A 21,193-nucleotide genomic window follows, 5' to 3' on the forward strand; every position below is an offset into this window, starting at 1 on the left:
CGGTGGTGTGGTGGCGAGGCGAGTGGAAAAAGTGTTGCGGGAGTGTGGATTGCGAACCTCTCTCTCCCATCCTTCCCTCAACCCCGCGGACCCACGATTTGCTCAGGGAGGCTTAAACACTTGCCTCATCCGTCATTTTCACTGTGTACGCATTTTCAGTGTCAGTGCAATAACAAACATGAACTGGATGCTAGCGAAGTAAAGCACAACTCCATTACAAAGTAGCACAAGCGATGAACAAACAGCAACAGACTTGTTGATTCATTCGAGGATGTTTGTGAAAAGCTACACTATATAAAGCAAGAGACGTAGAATGTTAAAGTCGGAAGCTTCTCAATATACTGATAAAATATGACCTCTACTATAAAGTCAAAATAAATTCCATGTGGTACGAGTTTATACAGTTCCAAGTTCTTTCATCCCTCCACATGTCTGTGTGACTTACATGTCACACAGACATGTAAGTACGAACATATTAACCATTCAGCTTGAGAAACGAGAGAGAGAGAGAGAGAGAGAGAGAGAGAGAGAGAGAGAGAGAGAGAGAGAGAGAGAGAGAGAGAGAAACACTTTCCATGTATATGTATAACAAACTGTACAAAGAGAAGCTAGTGTCATATACCCCCTCCCTCCACGGAAAGGCTAAGAAGTTGATCTGTAAGCAGGATAAATTTGCACATGAGAGACTGTCGCTGGAGATTGAATGCCCTATCAAGGGACCTAAGCTTAATATTTGAGTCCGATACCTTACCAATCAGACCAAGATGATTCCCAAGGCCCGAGTGGATTTTTGTCTGCTACTACGGTAGGGCTTGATGAATGCTGCGTACCGAAACGCCATCGTATTAAGAAAACCAGTTATCAGCTTTAAAATATTTGTTATGTTTCCAAGCGAGAATTAACGTACGACTGGAAAGTTTCATACACTGAGATGTCGTGAACCGTAAGTTGATTAGATATTCTGCAAAGACGAGTTTTTTTTTTTTTTTTTCGGGGACTGTTGTTCAGGAATATCAGTCTTTAGTTCACTGTTTCGAAGATTGTAGTACTTATTCGGAATCTCTAAGGAATGTCTGTTCCTTACGGTTTGTGACTGGGAGGATAAAGGGTTCACTTGATAATCTCAGCCTTTCGTCTGTACTCTTAAAAGCCTTGTTCTTTAATAAAGATAATTCTCAAAGCCCGCAAAGATGACCAGTCGGATTTTTATGGCTGTTTTTGCTATTCATGATGGAGAATTATTCTTAAACCATTATTAGAATCATGAAAACACTTGAAAACCCAAATAACGTCCACTAAAAAGCTGTCGAGATAGAATGACTAGATGTTTATGAATAGTGTGCAAAGTTTGAACCATAATTTAATCAGAATCACTTCTGCGCCACACCTCCACTTCATTCAAAAGGCTCTTGTTGAAGTTGCATGGGTTTTTATGAGTGTTTTTACAGTTCTAGTGACAAGTTAACAAGGTTTCTACAATATTAACAGGAGAAACACTCCTCAATTCGGTAATCTTTGGAAATAGTCGTAGTGAGAGAGCAGAGCATTTCTGAATACAGGTCTTTGTCTCGTCCATGCTTGTGTCCTCGGTGGAGTCAGGGAGCGCTGCAGATCACCGCCAGCCTTTTGCTATCTCTGCTACTAAGGAAATTATAAAGCTTGGTGAAAATTTTCATAGTAGGTGTTAACATTTCACTGCGCAGTGCTCTCAGTTCCTGATTACAGAACCGACGCCCATGTCATGTTGATGGTTTTAATTACGTGGAGTAGGAATTAATTCATTAAGGCCAGGTGGGAAACACCATGCAGTGAACATTTATTGACGGCACCACACGCCGCCGAAATGTATTTTTACTGATGATAATGTTGATGATGATGATAGTAGTAGTAGTAGTAGTAGTAGTAGTAGTTGTTGTTGTTGTTGTTGTACTAGTAGTAATAGTAGTAGTAGTAGTAGTAGTAGTAATTTCTTTTGTCAGATAAGTTATGTCATCGTCATTATTATTATATTGTTGTTGTTGATGACGATGATAATGATTTTGTTGTTACAATTACCATTACTGCATTATATATCCCTGCATATTTGGGAACTAGGTAAACGTACAACTAGAATTTGACCATGAAAATTTAAGGTGAGCGAGGCGTGACGGGCGTGGCCCATTGATTTACGACGGACCAACTCTAGGATCTGTTCATACCCCGAAATTCGCGTACCTCTCCCGCCCCGCTCTTAACTAGAAGTAGAGTTGGAGAGTACACGAGACACACTGTAGATCAGACTCTGTGGAGCACCGTGATAAAGGTGATGGTAGCGGTAGGTCTGGAGTGATGTAACAGTGGCCAGAGTGTGAACAGGAATCAAACAGGCGAAGACCATGCAAGCTACAAGGTATCAAATGAGAGAAATGCATGATGATATATTAAACTTTGAGATGATGAGGATACACGATTGGGATGAAATTTTCTCAAAGCTGTACTTTTTCAAAACATGTGTGAATTGGCTGAATTTTAGAAACATTTTAGAAAGCAGGCAGCTCAAGAACAAACACTGCAGGAGCCAAGAGTGTAGACTAGAGACTTCTTGTGTGACGAACACTTGTATCGGAGCAGTTGCGTTGTCAGTGTTTGAACTGGCAAATTAAGTTTTAATTCCTTCTGCTGAATTTCTCTTGAGGAAAAAAAAAAGGAAAATGGAGAAAGAAAAACTTAAGCATTTCATATAAAAAAAAAAGTCGTAAATCATACCTAAGAAGAATTTCAAAGGCTCGTTTCAAATGGACAAAGTGAAACCCGGAAAGATGCGAAACAGTGGCGTGGCCGAGCAGTGCGGGTGGAGGGCAAGGGCCTCATAAGCCTGCCGTCATTTCCTTCAGCTCCTCCATAGACTATTCGCACATTTTCCTCAGAGTTTCAACACTTCACAGGCCCACACTCCGAGAATTGGATGGGATCCGAAACAACATGATGGAGGTGTATGTAAGACTTATGTAACGCTGTCAAACTGACAAATCACGCAGTATATGCAGGCAAGTGTGCGATCTTGGAAGCATTGCGAATCTCCTTGCTGCACACGAGCTGTGTCTCCGAAGTGCACGATCTGGTTGATCGAGATTAATGATGCCCCGCAGCGTGACCTCGTGACCTCATAAGCTCAACATAGGCTACGTACAGTAAACACCCTCGCTGCAGTTCATCACCACATGCTTGGGATAAGAGTGGAGAGGCGCGGGTGCTTGCCTTTGTGTGTGGCACACTTGTCCGCTCGTGTATGCATCAAATGTTGTTTCGTCTGGTGTGACAGGTGCACATTCAGCAAAGCACAACTATTTGGAATACTGGGCGCTCATGGCGATGTGAATGTCATGCCTTTTTTTATTGTTCTTTTATCTTATTCCTTGCTGCCTTTTCAGAATACCACCTTTTCTTCCTCCTCCTCCTTCTCCCCTAACTGACATGCACGAATGATAGAATATTGGATGAGAATCTTATATAAGAGTATAAACACGAAATTGAATATATAACTAAAATCTTCGAATCTCTCTCTCTCTCTCTCTCTCTCTCTCTCTCTCTCTCTCTCTCTCTCTCTCTCTCTCTCTCTCTCTCTCTCTCTCTCTCTCTCTCATCCTATCTGCTCCTTCCTACAAACCTCTCTTTCTCTTTCCATGACTCTCCTGCCCTCCTGCTGGTCATTCTCGCCACTGCAGCCTTTGATCGTCCGTCACGCTCTCTATTAACCCGTTAGCCTTCGTTACCGCAGTTGACACGAAGTGAGTTTAGCCAGCTCGTGTGGTGGAGGCCTTGGCGTGTGTGTCAGAGAGTGGCGAAGGTCATGCTACTCTGCCCTGGAGCGAGAGTGCAAAGTAATAGCGAGGTGTGCAATATTAAATGCCATGGGGGAAGCGTGAGGTGCTGATGAGTGTCTTATCTTGGGTACTTTTTAATAGGGTATAGTGTAGTGATTCATATAGTTGTGATTCATGTGATAGAAAGGAGCTGATGAGTTTACTGTCGCTAGGGACTCGTGCACGTGTTTCAGGTGGAAGTGGTGCGCATTACCATTAAACACTGAGGCCTTTCATCACGAGCAAGAGTAGCCATATATTACACCGTTATCTTCCCTAGTACTGTGCGATCATCACTACGCCTCCGGGACTATAGTGGCCAGCTGTTTGAATATTCTTTCCATAATCAATTTATTAGTAGTGGCAAAAGTTAAGGAGAATTTTTTTTTCCCCATTCCTGTTCTCTTTGCTAGCCTCCTTGCCACTAAAAACATAATAATAGATTAAAAGAAAGCTATTCTTCTCTAATAATGTAGCTTGTATAAGCTAGTGTAATCTAATCAAACAGTCTTTTTAAGACAAAATTTATTGAAATTAATCTCCATTCACTTGCGTCCACTTGTACTGTGGCGTTGCGTTAAATGTGAAATTAACAGTGGAGCTTCCCGTGTTGCTCCTTCATTCAGACGCACCGCTTCACTGCCTTCTGGGGCAAGACGTAGCCTCCAGCACAGAAGACAGATAGTTTAGCCCCCATTAACCTAAACACAGGTTGAGGGGAAGGAGCACAAGAAAAAATGTTGTACTTCCGTATGATTTTTGTTTACGAGCCTTACGAGCCTGATCTCGTGAAGGGAGGAATGCATAGTTCTTTTGGCTCGAGTAGGTCTGACTGGCGCTGATTAGAATTGTTGTCAGGGGCGTTAGTGTGTCGGGCGTGTAATGTGGAAGGATATTACGAGTTATAGATTTCAGAGAGAGAGAGAGAGAGAGAGAGAGAGAGAGAGAGAGAGAGAGAGAGAGAGAGAGAGAGAATCTCTTTCTAGTTCACGACCTCAAGCAGATTTTTGAGATAGCACACATACACATTCAAGGGTGTGGTGTTCTTTGGTATAAAGAATTACCACAAACATAATATTGCTTTCAACTTCAGTACCTATTGGCACTGAAGGTAAGAAGAAATCTGAAAAGATTTTATCTGACTAAAGGGCTCCATGAAACTGTTCACTAAATAAAACTGGGAGTTCTTAAAGATTCGCAGTAACTCTCTTTGGGGACTGACACCATCAATGGGTCTTACACAAAAAAGAATTAATAATAATTGAGTGAAACGGTGGACACGGGATGAAAAAAAAAAAAAGATGGAAGATTTAACACTGTCCAACCGTTTCAACACACGACTTTTGGCTCGAGGCACGTCTGACAAATTGATATTCTGTTGCCAGTGTGATCGCAAAACTGATAGATAACCTTGTACAGTCCCCGTCTCGTCCTGTGAATGGAAATGCGGTGGCTTACGTAATGCTGCCTACCAGTACTGTTAGTCTATTCACATGCGGCTGACGTGCTGTGTTGCTGTGTTACGGAATGCGAAGAATGCAGAGATGCCACTGAAAGCAGACTCCATGAACATGTCAGAGAGAGAGTGAGAGAGAAAGAGAGGTCTGAAGTCTTTCAAGATAAATCACAAACACTTACCAGACTGAGAATTATGTATTTCACAAAACACAAAACAGGAAAATCACTGTGTCATGAAGTACCACATTTTAGCTTATTTATTTATTTTATTATTTTTTTATTCATTTATTTTATTTATTTATTTTTATTTATTTATTTATCTTTTTCATGATACACAACCTTAAGGTCCTCCTCTCACTGGGAAGGAGAGTGGAGAACACGGACTGCCTTTAGGTTCTATGGTACCGAACAGGCTGTGAGAGTTTCTATGGTCATCTGTCGCACTTTAATGTACAAACCATCATATCTCCACACGACTGTCGTTGTCTTTCTCCTGTCGGATTTTGCTTAGTGGCACATCGTGACTGATAGACGAATAGATAAAAATGATAATTTATTGACTACAAATTATTAAAGAAAACTATTGCACAACATATCACTTAAATGGTAGGAAAAAAAGAAAAAAAACAGACAAAAAGATAATAAAGTTAATGCCGTAACTTTTTTTTTTGTGGTTATGTTTATGTATGTATGTGTGTGTGTGTGTGTGTGTGTGCGCGCACTTATGTGGTTGTGTCTCACTGTTGTATTTTGTTTCAGAAGAGCTATGGCTGGAGCAACCCCCGCGACCGCCAAGGGTGTACGCTGCCGCTCCCTCAGGTGTGGATGTGACGGTGCTGCGGGCGGTGAACCTCCTCCCCGGCGCAGACACCCATATCAAGGACCCGCGCTTCTCCCTCCACCGCTCCAACAAGACCGACCACCAGTACTTCACTATAGACGAGAGCACCGGCGTGATAAAGACGGCCAGGTGGGTGTTTGGAACTTCGGATTTCACAGATAGGTTAGCACACACACACACACACACACACACACACTTTGTTCTAGTTGATTGCTTGTACTCGTATGTGAAAGTAGTAGTAGTAGTAGTAGTTACTACCTTTGGTACAAAAAATAGGCATTTATTTAGTCATAATAAGATAACTAATCATTGTATTACGTAATGTTAACACTTCCAAGTTCACCGTCAACTATATTCATTTTTGTTCTTGTAATTATTTTTATGAAGAAAGATTGTAATTTTGTTCTTGCCTGTACAATGAGAGAGAGAGAGAGAGAGAGAGAGAGAGAGAGAGAATATTCCTATCTGTGCATCGCGTCAGGTACCTGGAGCGGCAGGCGGGGCATCATTACTTCGTGATCGCGGTGGTGCTAGAGTCAGGCCTGGCCGGTAAGAGGGACCTCAATATCACCGTCACCCACTTCAACCAGTTTGACCCAGTCCTCGGCCTGCAGCACTACAGGTGAGTGTGGCGGCACTGGCTGGAGGGAGAGAAAGAATGGGAGAGGGTGCTTTTACTCTGCACATATGTCATTGAGGGAAACTCTGTAAACGTAACGTTGTAAATACTCGTGCAGTAGAAATATCCTTTCTTCCTGTTCTTCTTTATTTTCCTCTTCTTCCCTTTCTTCCTCCTCCTCCTCCTACTCCTCCTCATCCTCCTCTTTCTGTAATATATTCACTTCTGCGTTATTTCTAGATATACAGATATGCAATATATTTATGCATGTTATTGTCGTGTTACGTGAGTTTGTTGATCCACCTGCCTTACACCAAACAAATTACCGAGAGTCAATCCTCATTACTAATCTTACGTGTTGTGTTCAGCGCGGAAGTGGCGGCGACAGCTGGGACAGGCACCCGTTTGCTGACTGTGACGGCCACTGACCGAGACTCGGTTGACTACAACCGTGCCATCCACTTCTTCCTCGCCGACCCTTCCGAGACGCCCTTCACCTTGAACCCCTTCCTTGATCCACCGTAAGTACTGCCCCACGTTCCATTGCCTCACAGTACCGACTGTTTTGGTGTGTGTACGAGCAAGTCTGCTACAGCTATTGACCTGAAGTACGAGTATGGTTGCTGTGAGCCCCGTAACCACTGTGACTTCTCCGTAAGGTAATAAGATTTTCTTGTGCAACTTTATTACTCTTTAAAAAAAAAAAAAAAACACTGAAAATATAATGAATAATTGAGTATCAAACCTTTCAGTTGTTTTAAATTGTATCTGTCCTCGGGTACCTACACACAAAAAAAAAAGTTATAGAGTCATTTACAGTCAAAGCATTAACGAAATTATCTTTAATATACCGAAGACTCTATATGTGTATTTTATTTTTTTATACAAACACCAGAACAGGTGGTTGTTAAAGATAAAGTTACGTTAGTTAACATGGACCCAAAATAGTAATGAAAAGGCTTAGAATAATGCACAATCGTTTATTTTGTCTAATTTATTAATTAATTTATTTATTTGTTTGTTTTATTTCTTTCTTTATTTTTTTATTTACTTATTTTTATTTATTTATTTTATTTTTTATCTTTATTTTTTATTTATTCTTTATTTATTTTTTTATTGATTTTTATTTTTATTTTTATTAATTAATTAATTTATTTATTTATTTATTTATTTATTTATTTTTTGTGTCTCTGTGTGTGTGTGAACAGAGCATGGTCCCCGGTGCGAATAGACCCCATCACTGGTGTCCTAAGAGTGGCGCGACCATTGCACCTGACACCCTCGTCTCTGCAGCTGTTGGTGGGGGCTGTGGATGGCGGCTCTCCCCAGCGATACAGCCTGGCCAACCTCACCGTCTACATCAGGGACATGCCAGGTGTGTTTGCCAGAGGTGTGAGAGAGAGAGAGAGAGATTCCACCAATCCAATACTCACTGAAAACTATTATTAATTCAAAACATCTACTCGTAATTATAACAAGAGGGAGAGAATGAATAAAAATACCGATTGCATCCCCATATGCACACTAATGTAAGGCTAAACAGTATGCCCATAATTGGAAAAGTGTCCCCCTTCCAGCTCCTCGCTCGGTGGTCATAACCAACACCTCAGAGTCCAGCCTGACAGTGTGCTGGTCACCCCCTGCCCTGGGCAACCCTGAAGGCTACATCCTCAGTTATATCCCAGCAGGCAGTCTGGGTAATCCAGGTGATGGCTTCCTCAATCTGACAATTGAGCAGCTCCATCAAAAGGTGAGAAAGGAAGTAGCATCCCCTAATTACCCTTGCAACATGTAGGCTCATATTCTGAAACGCTTCTGCCCCACACTTACACTACATTCAAAAGGCTCTACTTGAAGTTACTTGGATTTTTATTTATTTATTTATTTTTTTTTTATGGTTCTATGATAGATGAACAAGACTTCTACATCATTAACAGAAGAAACACTCTTGATAATCTGGCTAATCATCTTTGTGGTCTTTGAAAATAGTTGTGGTGAGAGAGCAAAGCATTTCTGAGTATATGTATATATGGGCGATAGGGTCATATTCTTAAAGGTTTCTTCTAAAGAAATTCCAAAGTCCAAATAGATGACAAGTTGGGTGTTCATGAGTGGTTTTCTGATTGATAACATAGAATCCTTGTTAATCTATCCCTGGAATCATGAAAACACCCTGAAAACCCTTACATTGTCGAATTCAGTCTGTTGAATTTAACAGAGATAAGGCAGCAACATTTTTAAGAATATGGTCCATGATCTCATTACAGTGTTATCTTTCCTTTGGTGACAGTTGCCTGGGTGGAGTAATGACCAGGAGGCACCAATAAGGGGAGACAGTCTGGTCCAGGTGTACCGCTACTGTGCTGTGGTAGGCGGTCTGCTCAGGTGGACAGAGTATGCAGTGGGCGTGCGTGCGTGGGCGGGCCAGGAGTTGTCTGTTGCTGCTGCACCCGTGAAAGCAACCACTACAAGTAACTGTGAGTGAAATTACTTCTCCTTTGTGTTAAGTTTGTTAGTGTGTCAGTGTGTGGTGTTTCTTGTAGATGCCTTGCATAGCATGAGCTGGTGCCTGCAGTAGTGTTTAGGGAAGGCAGGGCAGTTAATCAGCTTTGTCCTTACCTGGGAAGAGGAGTGGATAAGTTCTGTGTCTTTTCCAGGTTAGAAGAATAAAAGAAAAAAAAGATATAGACTAATAAAAATGAAAGAGTGGGAGCTGATTTCATATGAGTACATTCTTAAAGAAATCAGGTAAGTGTACTTCAAGGCAGCCATCATCCAAAATGTACTTAATTGTGTCACATTGTTAAAGAGGTGCAACATTTTGAAGGTTCCTACATTTGTTGTGTCACCACAAGCCATAAGAGATCCAACAATCTTGGATCTTGGATGGTTCACACACACACACACACACACACACACATTTAACCTCAGCACTTCAGAAAAAAAAGTGTGTGTGTGTGTGTGTGTGTGTGTGTGTGTGTGTGTGACATAATAGTAGAAGTAGCTGGTCACTAGGTCCTTATCACTTGCCAGGCTGAGATTTGCATCCCACTCCCCAAAAAAATTTTCACTGATGGACAAGTACATACTACTGTCCTCCTTGAGCAAAAGGATTGGGTGTGTGGTGTTTGAAAGGCATTTGTTTTACCCATAGAGCCGGCTAAGTTATCTCTCCTTTATGCGTAGCTGTCTATCACAAATTTATCACATGATCCTCAAGACCATGGTAAATCATACTTCCTCTGCACATGTCATGTTCCTTTCTTGCTCAGCAGGTCCTCTTCCATTGATTACACGAGGAATTAGGATTTCACTGAATGATGCTATGATCCCTCCTGACAGAAAAAGCTGCTGTGAAGTAAATCTCCTGATCTATGAATGCTCACCAAACATAAATCTGCCCTTGGTGATTGTGTCTGTCGCTCTTGTGTTATGTGTCAAGGCATTTCATGATTATTACAATTGAAATGCCAAGTTTTCATGCTGTATTTAGGTGTTGAAGATACCATGTCACTTTAGCTTGGGACATCTTGAGTGTGGAAATCATTAAATCAGGTTTACATGGGGCTGTTTTTCCACCCAGCTGCTTGCAGCCACCCAGAGCAGCTGGCAGGTTTCACACAAAAGCATTCACACAGAGAGCAGCCACTAGCCCACTAGCCAGCTGCATCAAAAAATAAACAATCAAGATGGAGTCCTCCTTCTCCAAGCTGATTGCTATAATTGCAGTTTTGCTGTGCTTGAAGAAAAAGCAAAAGAAGAAATGATTGTGGACTTGTTCCTGGACTATATAGCCTTGCAGGTTGTGGTGCTCATGATGCCTTCTAGTACACACATGGTGGGCCATTGGCTTCTCCATTGACGATGTAAACAAACCAATTCCGCATCTATTTTCAAGAATTTTTATAAATAAATTTAAATATATTATTTATTTATTATATATATAATGGTACAGTCAATGCGTATTACAGTAAAATCCCTCTTATCCGGCATCAACAGGACCGCCGACATGCCAGATACTTGAATATTGCCGGATACTTGAATAGAAGTGAAATTATGTCCACAATCACCACCCTACACTCACGCATCTTACCATAACAAAGATCAGCTGATCTTAATCAGCAGCCGATCTGATCAGCTGCTTAAGTGTAAGCTCAACACGCTTCCTCTTTTCTACAACTTTAGGCATGATGAAGGCATCAGGCGATAAACAGTGCACACGTGGGACTGAGTCACTGAGTAAACACAGTCCAGTGGGCCGTGGGTGGCACGAAGCAGTGCGCTCTGGTGGCGAGGGGACAAAGTATGCCTCGCACGGAAATTTTAATCAATTTTATGAGTACACATTGATTTTTTATTGATTTTAAGGCTTGGAGAAAAATGTGCTGGATACTTGAAGCTGCCGGATACTCGAATGCCGGATGAGAGGGATTTTACTGTACTAAAACACTTTCCAACAATATTCCTCCTATTTTCAATTTTATATTGATAGTTATTCTCATTTGACTGGAAAATTGCTAGGATGGCAGCCAATCAGACCAACATTGATAGTTATTCTCATTTGACTGGAAAACTGCCAGGATGGCAGCCGATCAAACCAACAGAGCAGTTTCCTGGCTGCTCCGGCATTTGAGCAAATCCCAGTTGCACCTCACTCCTGGCTGCAAGCAGCCACAAATTGCTTCCTGTAAACACCCCCTTTAGCTTTGGGCATCTTGAGTGAAAAACACATTCTGCTTGATTTCTCTCACTGGAGCTTCCTTGTCTGATTGCACATCTCACCTGACCTTTGGAATATATGAGTCTCTTTAGCACAACAAGACAGTGAGAAGTAGTAACGCAGAAAATCGTGATTCCTTTTGAGCACTAATTACATTATGAGGCATCTCATGTATTGAAAAATTGCACCTCCATCTTGAAATTACTCAACCTAAAACTAATTGCTTGGGTGAGTTGTTGTCTAGAGGTCACACAAGGTCACACAAGACGCTCCAAAACAAGAAGACAAAGAAATACCATTCAAACTGCCCAAACCAAATTTCCCATCTTTCAATGGCAACCTGACCACGTGGTTAGAGTTTTGGGATATATATGAATGTTCTTTTCACCAAAAGAAAGACCTAACAAATATCCAAAAATTCACCTACCTTAAGGGCCAGTTAGAGGGGGAGGCAGCACAATAAGTATCAGGGTTTAAACTTGAAGCACCCAACTACTCAAAGATAGTTATAGCAGGGAAGATAAAATTAGATATGCCCCAGTTTGCAGAAGTCTAACCACATTACCAGTCTCAAATAATTCATGGCAAAATATGTCTTTACAAATCACTAAATGTTTATGACATTAATAGAGACAAAATGTGCTCAGTATTCCTACTAAATTACTTGCCAATTCACATAAGGGAAAATATAGAAAGAGAGCTGAAGGAACAAGTACTAAATATAGAGGAGGTTTTAAATTGCTTGAGAAATGAGATATTCACCATAGGGAGTAGTCCACCCATAGCTGAGAAGGAAATTGAATAATACTGCACAGTAGACAGCTTTAGCATGGTGCAACAAAAAGGAAGGAAAACTTAAATCCCAGGGTAAACTATGCCAGGGACAGAATCATTTATGGTTCAAATGCCATAAGTATCCAGGTGCAAGCCTAAAGGTAAAAAGAGTTCAACAATTAAAATTGTGCAATGAGTGTTTTGGACCTTAGATGTGGGAACAAAGGCTGAACTAATCCCACCATTAATAAACATAAATTCTGTGAGAAAAAATACTACCATGTCCTTTGTGTCCTAGTGTTACTGTTACAAAACTGCCCCTCTTATCTCCTGCACCACATTTCCACTCAGCTCCCAGTTGGATCTCACACTGCACCATCTCTAGCCATGGCCAGAGAAGACCAGGGGAAAGGGGGAGAGGGAGCACTTGCAACACCTACTTTCCTAAGCCACACAGAGGCTTGGGGAAAGGGTTTTCATGGGGTCCCTGCAGCCTGCTCATGAGGGAAATGTCCTGTCCAGCCTGGCAGAGGTCCCTCACAGCGGTCACATACAACACCAAGTCTCATGAGGCACACAGTTTATACCAGTGCTTCACATACACAGTTTTACAGTACCTGACTGTCTCTTACATGCCACAGCAACATCACAAGATCACTGTCCTGGCACACAGTTCCCCAGCTGAGTGAGAAGGCACTCCCAACAATGCAGGGATAAGCACAAAGAAAAGGCAAGAAGGGGGGACAGACAGCAGGTCCTTCTCTGGTGGCCATCCAACTCTCACTCACTTCGGCACATCATGACACTCTCCTGGCCCACACTACTCTTCTCACCAGCTCCTCACTGTTCTGCCGCTCACCCTTACACACACATACACACACACACACACACACACACACACACACACACACGCAGATAAATTAACGAAAGATGACATTACATATGAAGATACACGGTTACAAGCGGAATTAATGAACAAGTGCTTCCAGTCAGTATTCACCAAAGAAAGCAAATTTGAAGGAGAAAGCATGGCACAGAGACAGTGTGATGAAAGAGATACAGGTGGACATATGTGAAATTAAGAAGATTATGAAAGATTTGGATGTAAGTGAGGTTCAGGGACCAGATGGAGTGTCCAACTGGATACTTAAGCAATGTTGTGGACAACCGGCAGAAGGTATATACAATACCATAGTATGTTCTTTTAAGGAAGGAAAAATTCCTCTAGACTGGAAGAGAGCCAATATTGTGCCTATTTTTAAAGGAGGTAATAAAGAAGGTCCATTGAATTACAGACCAGTGTCCCTAACAAGTGTGGTGGCAAAAATAGCAGAAAGAATAGTTAAAAACAGATGGATGGAATATTTAGAAGAAACACATACATTGACTGACAGACAATTTGGTTTCAGAAGTGGAAGATCTTGTGTCACGAATTTAGTGAGCTTTTATAGTAGAGCAATTGATATAATTTAAGAGAGAGAGGGTTGGGCAGACTTGTGTTTATTTAGACCTAAAAAGAGCATTTGATAAGGTACCACACCAGAGACTGATATGGAAAATTCAAAATATAGGGGGTTTGCAAGGGAACACACTGAATTGGATTACAGACTTCTTGAGGGATAGAGAAATGAGAATAATAATAAAGGGAGAAAAATCAGAATGGTGTAGAGTTACAAGTGGAGTACCACAGGGTACTCCAGGGTCTTAGCCCGCTTAATGTTTCTGGTGTATGTCAACGATATGGTGGATGAGGTTAACAGTTATATAAGTCTGTTTACAGACGATGCAAAATTATTGAAAAGAGTGGAAAACAATATGGATTGTAAAAATTACAGAAAGATCTAAATAAGATATATAAATGGAGTAAGAAATGGGAAATAGAATTCAATGCAAAGAAATGCAAGGTGATGGAATTAGGAAAAAGCAAAAGAAGATTGATAAGTTCCCACACCATGGGAGAAGTGGAAATTAAGAAAACCAAAGAAGAAAAAGACTTGGGAATTACAATCAGTGATAATTTATCACCAGAAAAACATGTAAACAAAATAGTTGGGAAAACCTATGAGTTACTAAGAAAGATGAAAGGGGCGTTTGCTTACATGGATGAAGAGATGATGAAAAGTTGATGGAATATGTGATTCAACCAAAACTGGAATATGCCACAATTGTTTGGTCACCCCATAATAAAAAGGAAATATAGAAAATAGAAAGGATCCAAAGAGCTGCAATCAAATTTGTACCAAGTTTGAGAGATTTAAGCTATGAAGAAAGATTAAGGAGACTGAAGCTTCCATCATTACAAGAGAGAAGAGAAAGAGGGGACCTGATTGCTATATACAGAGCTTTAAAGGGTAAGGATCAAGTTGACAAAGAAGACTTATTTGTGTGGGACTCAAGAGATTCAAGAGGACATGGAGTGAAATTGAGGAAAACCACAAGTAGAAGAGATGTCAAGAAATATGGTTTCCCAAATAGAAACATAGAAATATGGAACAACTTAAATGAAACAGTGGTACAAGCAAAAAATATTCATGAATTTAAAGTTAAGCTGGATGCTTATAGATATGGAGACAGGATAGCACAAGCATAGCTCTTTTCCTGTAAAACAGAACTAGGTAAATACACACACACACACACACACACACACACATGTGGGGGAACATATATAACATCACCTATAATAGGAAAAGGAGGTAAATTAATAAAATTAGGGGCTCCCCTAGACAGTGCTCACAGAAAACATTTGTGCTTCAGTCCTCTGTCATTATACTGGGATTCACAGGGAGTAAAACAAATCAGGAGTATGATGTAGCCTCTGTAAAAGGGGAAAAATACTCCTTAAAGGCTGCAGTAGTAAATGAAATGGCTCGACAAACCTATGTTTTCTTCTTGGTACTCCACCTCTCCCACAATTCAGAGCTAATATAAATTAACTTTCAGTATTGCAGGTGGATTATACTGGTGCCCTTACGATCAAAGGAGAGGCATACATTGCTCTATTCACATATGCCACCACCAGAGCCATCCATCTAGAATTGGTGCCTGACCTAACGAGTCAAAACTTGCTAAGTGCCTTTAGAAGATTCACAAACAGACAAGATCTACCACAAATTATATTAAGTGATAATGCAATAACCTTTGTTACTCTGGCCAGTTATATCAAGGAAATTGTGCAAAATCCTCAGGTAAATAATCATCTACCATCAATTAACTGTGAGTGGAAATTTATCACAGTTCAAGCCACCTGGTTTGGTACCATATGGGGAAGGTTAATAAGAACAGTAAAGTCTGGATTAAGACAAGTACTTGGCAAAGCATTTGTCACATTTGATGAACTGCACACCATATTAGAACTAGAATCTACTATACATGAAAGACACTTACCTTATGTAAGCAATGATGTCAATGAACTCTATGCCATAACCCCTGCACTGTTTTTAAGAGACAGGGAATTGAAATCCTTCCCTAATCAACATTAACTAGAAAAAATATCTGATCCATCCTATTGTTCCACCTAAAATTTAAAAGGAAGAATTAGTTATATAAATGAATTGTTAAATGATCTGTGGAAAAGATGGGTTTCAAAATATTTTTTATCTCTGAGGGAATCCCATAAGTGCATAATAGCCAAAGAAGGCATAACATGGCCATGAGCCAGGATGTCATCCTTATTCATGACAATGGACCTTGGTCCAGGTAGAAACTTGGTAAATTACTGGCCAACATGAAGATGTTGGCCAGCAACAACTCACCCTGTTGCCAGATTGTACCCACTTGAACAGTCTTTGAGATGTAACATCCTTTGCTCCAGAGGCCTGTCTATGACCAACAACCCCTGCGACAAACAGTGAAATGCTCCACAGATTTATGTAAATAAAAAAAATCACAGCTAATTAAATTTAACTTTGTTTATCCATTATTTTTTACATGTATAATTTTTGTATAAATTTGTATAATTTTTTTCTTGGTGGTGGGAATATGTTGGATATCTTTTTCCAACAGGGCAATGATTTAATGGTGATAGGCATTGTTGTCAATTTAAGTTTAACAACCCACTGTAATGAGTGGATAAACCAGTAAGGATTCAGAACAAAACAGATTTGAACTTCCAAACCCAAACCTTTATGAGCCCACTCCGAATGCAGCACAGGCAGTCACACTTAGAGATCAGTCATAGTTACACTTGTGCTGCCACTCAAAGCAGTCACTCTGCTCCACTCAGCCTAATACTCCAGCCAAGATTCAAGCTAAGTACTCTGACCAGTCTCAGGCCTGTGCACTATTAGGTACTTAGCTAAGCCTAGGTCCTCCCTATTGCAATTATTTTATAACCTGGCTTTGGTGTTGGTACAATAACTCCAAATTGCCAAACACCTAAGGCTATTGCACCTCCACATTGCTGTACTGTGGGTATATTTTTAGAATAAGTAATGTGGTACACAAAAAAATCGCAAAGCAGTTATGCAGTGCTAGGAGAGTGAGTGAGTGAGCATATTTACCTAGTTATATTTACGTAGTTGTAACATATGGGAGAAGAGCTAAGCTTTTACTGTTCCATCTCCATAAGTAATCTTATCCAACTTTTTCCTTAAAATCCTCTATATTCCACAATCTCCCAGTCCATTCCATGCTTCTATACTTCTATGAGGGAAGCAAAACTTCATTGTCCCTTCTGCAGGTGGTTGCTTTTATTATCTTCCATGCCCTCTTGTTTCACTTTCATTTAGTACAAATAGATCTTTCCTATCTAGTTTTTCCATCCCACTCGGCATTTTGTATAGTGCGACCATGTCACCTCTGTTTCTTTACCAAGGTTGGAAGTTGCATCCTAGATAGTCTCTCTTCATAGGGTAGATCTTTCACTTGTGGTATCATCTTGGTTGCTCCTCTCTGTTCTCTTTCCAAATTCTTATGTGCTTTATTTCTCTCTCTCTCTCTCTCTCTCTCTCTCTCTCTCTCTCTCTCTCTCTCTCTCTCTCTCTCTCTCTCTCTCTCTCTCTCTCTCTCTCTCTCTCTCTCTCTCTCTCTCTCTCTCTCTCTCTCTCTCTCTCTCTCTCTCTCCATGTAGTGATCGAACTACCGCTGCATACTCTTGTCTTGGATGTATCATTATGATAGCTATTATTTCTCATCATTTCTTCATCCATATATTCAATTATGATAGCTATTATTTCTCATCATTTCTTCATCCATATATTCAAAGGCTACTCTTATCTAGATTTCAAGCCATGTGTTGCTCCACTTCCACACTATCTAGATCTGCGCCATTCCTCACAATCTTTGATGCTCTTCACTCTTCTCAATAGTTTTGTGTTATCTGTGAAGAGACTCACATAGCTGGTTACATTTTCCCCCCATATCATTTAAATAACCACCAACATTACAGGTGCCAATACTGAACATTGGGGATCCCCAGTTAATTCTGATACTGCTCTGATGTCTGGTCCTTTATTACTGTTCTCATCTTTCTGTTCTTTTAAAAAATTTTCCATCAATTTTAGCAGCTGTTCTTGAAGACCACCTATTAATCTTTTCCAATACCCATACAAGTTTTTAATGTGGGACCTTGTCAAATGCCTTCCTTAAGTCTAGGTAAATGCAGTCTGTCCAACTATCCCTCTCTTGCATTATATCAATCACTCTCAAATAATAACAGAAGTTTGTAAAACCTCTTCCCTTTATAAATCTAAATTTGACATTTTGTAAGGATTTCATTATCTTCCAAAAATTTGGTCCATTTGTTTTTATTATTCTTTCACATAATTTTGTCACTGCACTTATCAGTGAGACTGGTCTGTAACTGAGTGGGTCTTGTTTGTCACTTCCCTTAAATATGAGCATCATTTTGCTCTCTTCTAACTGCATAGAACTGTTCCTTCAGTAATTGAGGCACATATGATGGTATGTAATTTATCCATAAGCTGATTACTGCTTTCTCATAGTACCCATCCCGACACTCCATCCAGTCCTGCTGCATTCCACATATTTAGATTTTGGATCTCATTAAGTGAATTTGCATCGTCCTGTTTTCCTGTATGTCCATTGGTCTGATAAATTTCCTCTCCCTTGTAAAAACTTTCTTTAAGCTCTTATTCATCATTTCTGCCATCTCTATTAAACTCCATCCACCCTCAGTTTCTCTATGCTCTCCTTACTTTTTAATTTGCCATTTACACACCTATAGAAAAGACATCTGTAATAGTGGGCTCATGTTTACTAGGAATAGGTGCTGTTTTTACCCTATCTTTATGACAGCTGCCATGAAAAAAAATGACATGTCCCTTTTGAAAGAAATATAGTAGGAAAGCTGCTTCATCAATTAGGGAGCCATCTGTACACCATGGTCACTATAGGAAACAGTTTGTTCATAATAAGAAGGAAAAAAAGTTATTCAAAAATAATAAACTAATAATAATAACATTCATGATATCTGAATAAAGACTTGAGTACCTCTCCATACAGACTGTGCAGAAGGTGTGTGCAAGGTTGGGAACTGCAGCTTGCAGCAGGATCCACCAGGCTATTCCTGCAAGTGTCCAGCAAATTACTATGGGGACAAGTGCCAGCATCACAACCCATGCCTCCCGGTCAGCCCCTGCAGTCACCTAGGTAATGGCAACACACCACAGACACTTTTAACAAGAAATCCAAGAAATTGCCAAGATATTAAGTGTAAAAGAAGGATGAAACTGTTAATAGACAAGATTAAAGTTTCAAATGATGAAGACTGAAAGATAACTGAGTATGAAGTATAAAGGAGATAGAAGGTAATACAAAGTATAAAGGAGATAGAAGGCAATATTTGAAGGTAAGGGATGAGAGGAAAGGTAAATACATCCTAAATGTGAGCAGTCCAAAGAAAGGAGGTGAAGGATGTGACTGAAAGGATGTTGTGACCAAAAGAGATTATGAAAGGAAAATGGATGGAGTGTATCTAAAAAGAATTAGGGGGTATTAAGAGTGGAGGAAAGGTAGTTGTGATATGTAGGAATGATTGGTGGTAATGAAAGGATTCATAAAGGAGACATATTCAGAAGAGAAGTGAGGATGGCATCTGAAGTTTTGATGAATGGAAAGACATCAGATGTGGATGGGATTACAGATGAGATATTAAAGTGCTGAAGAAAAACTGTAATGGAATGGATGCTCAGGATATGTGGGGTGTTATTGGGAAGCATATCAGGAGACTGAATAAATGTTGTCATTATTCCAATCTACAATCAGAAGGATAGCAGAAATTAATATGGAAATTATAGAGATACCATAAATCTTGAATAAATATGATTGGAAAATGCACTGATAATTTTTTTTATTTATTAGGACTGTGCCACAATCATACAGATGGCTCCTACACCTGTGAATGCCTGTATGGTTTTTATGGTCCCAACTGCACCTTGCTGAACCCCTGTGCTGCTGTGGCCACCAACCCCTGCACTAATGGGGGGTCATGTATCAGGTGAGGAAGCCAGGGTAGCAATCTTCATACTTAGGAATCCTATTATTTACCACCACCTTCGAGTATCGTTATCTATCACTGACCAAACTGATGAGTAAGCCTTACTGTCTTCCATAGTCTAGAGCAACTGGTGCAGCAACCTACCCACATTCATGACTGTTATTTAAATACAACCAATATTGTTGATCATTTCCCAGTCTCCTGCCCTTCAGCTTTTGTCAAATTGTTAGTTTAATATTTCCATCTGTTGTGTTACTTCAGTGACACCTTTGGACTCAGAAAAATCAGATATGTTTTGACAATATGACTAGCAATTGGGAAGACCTGAGGTACTGCACTGCTATTCATTGGAATGCTTATTGCTTCCATATTAGGGAATATCTCTTTGTGCATATCTCTTTGTGCAGAGGGCATAGTGAAGTTGATTGTATCATACATGGAGGCATTCCATATACTGCAATCCTAAAACTTGTAAACCTTGGCTCAACTCCATTTGCTTTTGTGGTACTTAAAACAGAGAGATGGCTTACAGTCAGTATGTTACCCTCACTTATGCCCTTTATATTTCTGCCAAAAATATAATGCAGTTTGTGTACACTCAAAAAAAAAATAATAATAATAATAAATAAATAAATAATTCATCAGTAAGAAAGAAATGTCAATATGTACCAGATCTTACTCTTCCCAATGGCTTCTGGTATCTTGTCAAATATATCTCATTTTTTTCTTTCTTCTTTTTTTGTTCATTCAAGTGGCACTCTGCCATTTTCTGTATTTCTAAACCAGAATTTTTCACTAAAACATTTACTAAAAACCAAATATGGGATGGTTATAGGCCTGTGATTTTCTCTACTCTACCTTTTAACTGTATCATACCTGCTACAAAAATTCTTCATAAAGATGTTTTCTCTCTGCCCTCTTTGGCCTTGATCCGGAGAGGTCATGGTCTACACCCATCTCTCAATATACTAGTACTATGTAAAATCTCCTTGCTGACCACTCTGTTCCTACATTTGTAGATGGTCATAGTTCCTCTCGTAAGAGTATTTACAGGAGTGTTCCATAGGGTTGTGTCATATCATCCACCCTCATTTTACTATTCACTAATTATCTTTTCTGTCAAATTCTTTGTCATATCCACCAATATGCTAATGACTCCATCCTTCATTTCTCACTGTCATTCACTATACTACTCAGCAGGAGTTAAATGTAGTCATGAAGATGCACCAAAGCCTGCTTGCTCTTGTGAGTTGTCAGTAAATGAAATAACTTAAATTATAAACAAAGTATTTAAAGGGCATTTTTGCTCTACACATTTTTGGTATTTTAGAGATGGTAGCATTGCTTATTGAAGCCATGATACTGAAAGTTTTTGCTATTTATTTATAAACCTTGATTATATTCTAGATTCGTAATGGACCAATTTTATTATTTGAAAAATGACATTAAATTTTAGTTATTTAAATTTTGTTCAAAAAGCTGT

General features: G+C 39.9%; 1 protein-coding gene across 5 annotated transcripts in view; it reads left to right on the plus strand.

Moving 5' to 3' along the window:
* Window positions 1-21,193, plus strand: part of LOC135101072 (adhesion G-protein coupled receptor G6-like) — a 133,164-nt gene that overhangs the window by 69,039 nt on the left and 42,932 nt on the right. For all 5 annotated transcript variants that reach the window (XM_064004666.1, XM_064004663.1, XM_064004660.1 and 2 more), the window contains exons 2-9: window positions 6,060-6,270; window positions 6,623-6,763; window positions 7,129-7,281; window positions 7,969-8,135; window positions 8,338-8,510; window positions 9,051-9,237; window positions 18,717-18,863; window positions 19,575-19,710. In XM_064004666.1, the coding sequence (XP_063860736.1) occupies window positions 6,060-6,270; window positions 6,623-6,763; window positions 7,129-7,281; window positions 7,969-8,135; window positions 8,338-8,510; window positions 9,051-9,237; window positions 18,717-18,863; window positions 19,575-19,710 (1,315 nt within the window). The remainder of the gene's footprint in view (window positions 1-6,059; window positions 6,271-6,622; window positions 6,764-7,128; window positions 7,282-7,968; window positions 8,136-8,337; window positions 8,511-9,050; window positions 9,238-18,716; window positions 18,864-19,574; window positions 19,711-21,193) is intronic.

Source organism: Scylla paramamosain, chromosome 1, assembly GCF_035594125.1.
Source record: "Scylla paramamosain isolate STU-SP2022 chromosome 1, ASM3559412v1, whole genome shotgun sequence".
Classification (NCBI taxonomy): domain Eukaryota; kingdom Metazoa; phylum Arthropoda; class Malacostraca; order Decapoda; family Portunidae; genus Scylla; species Scylla paramamosain.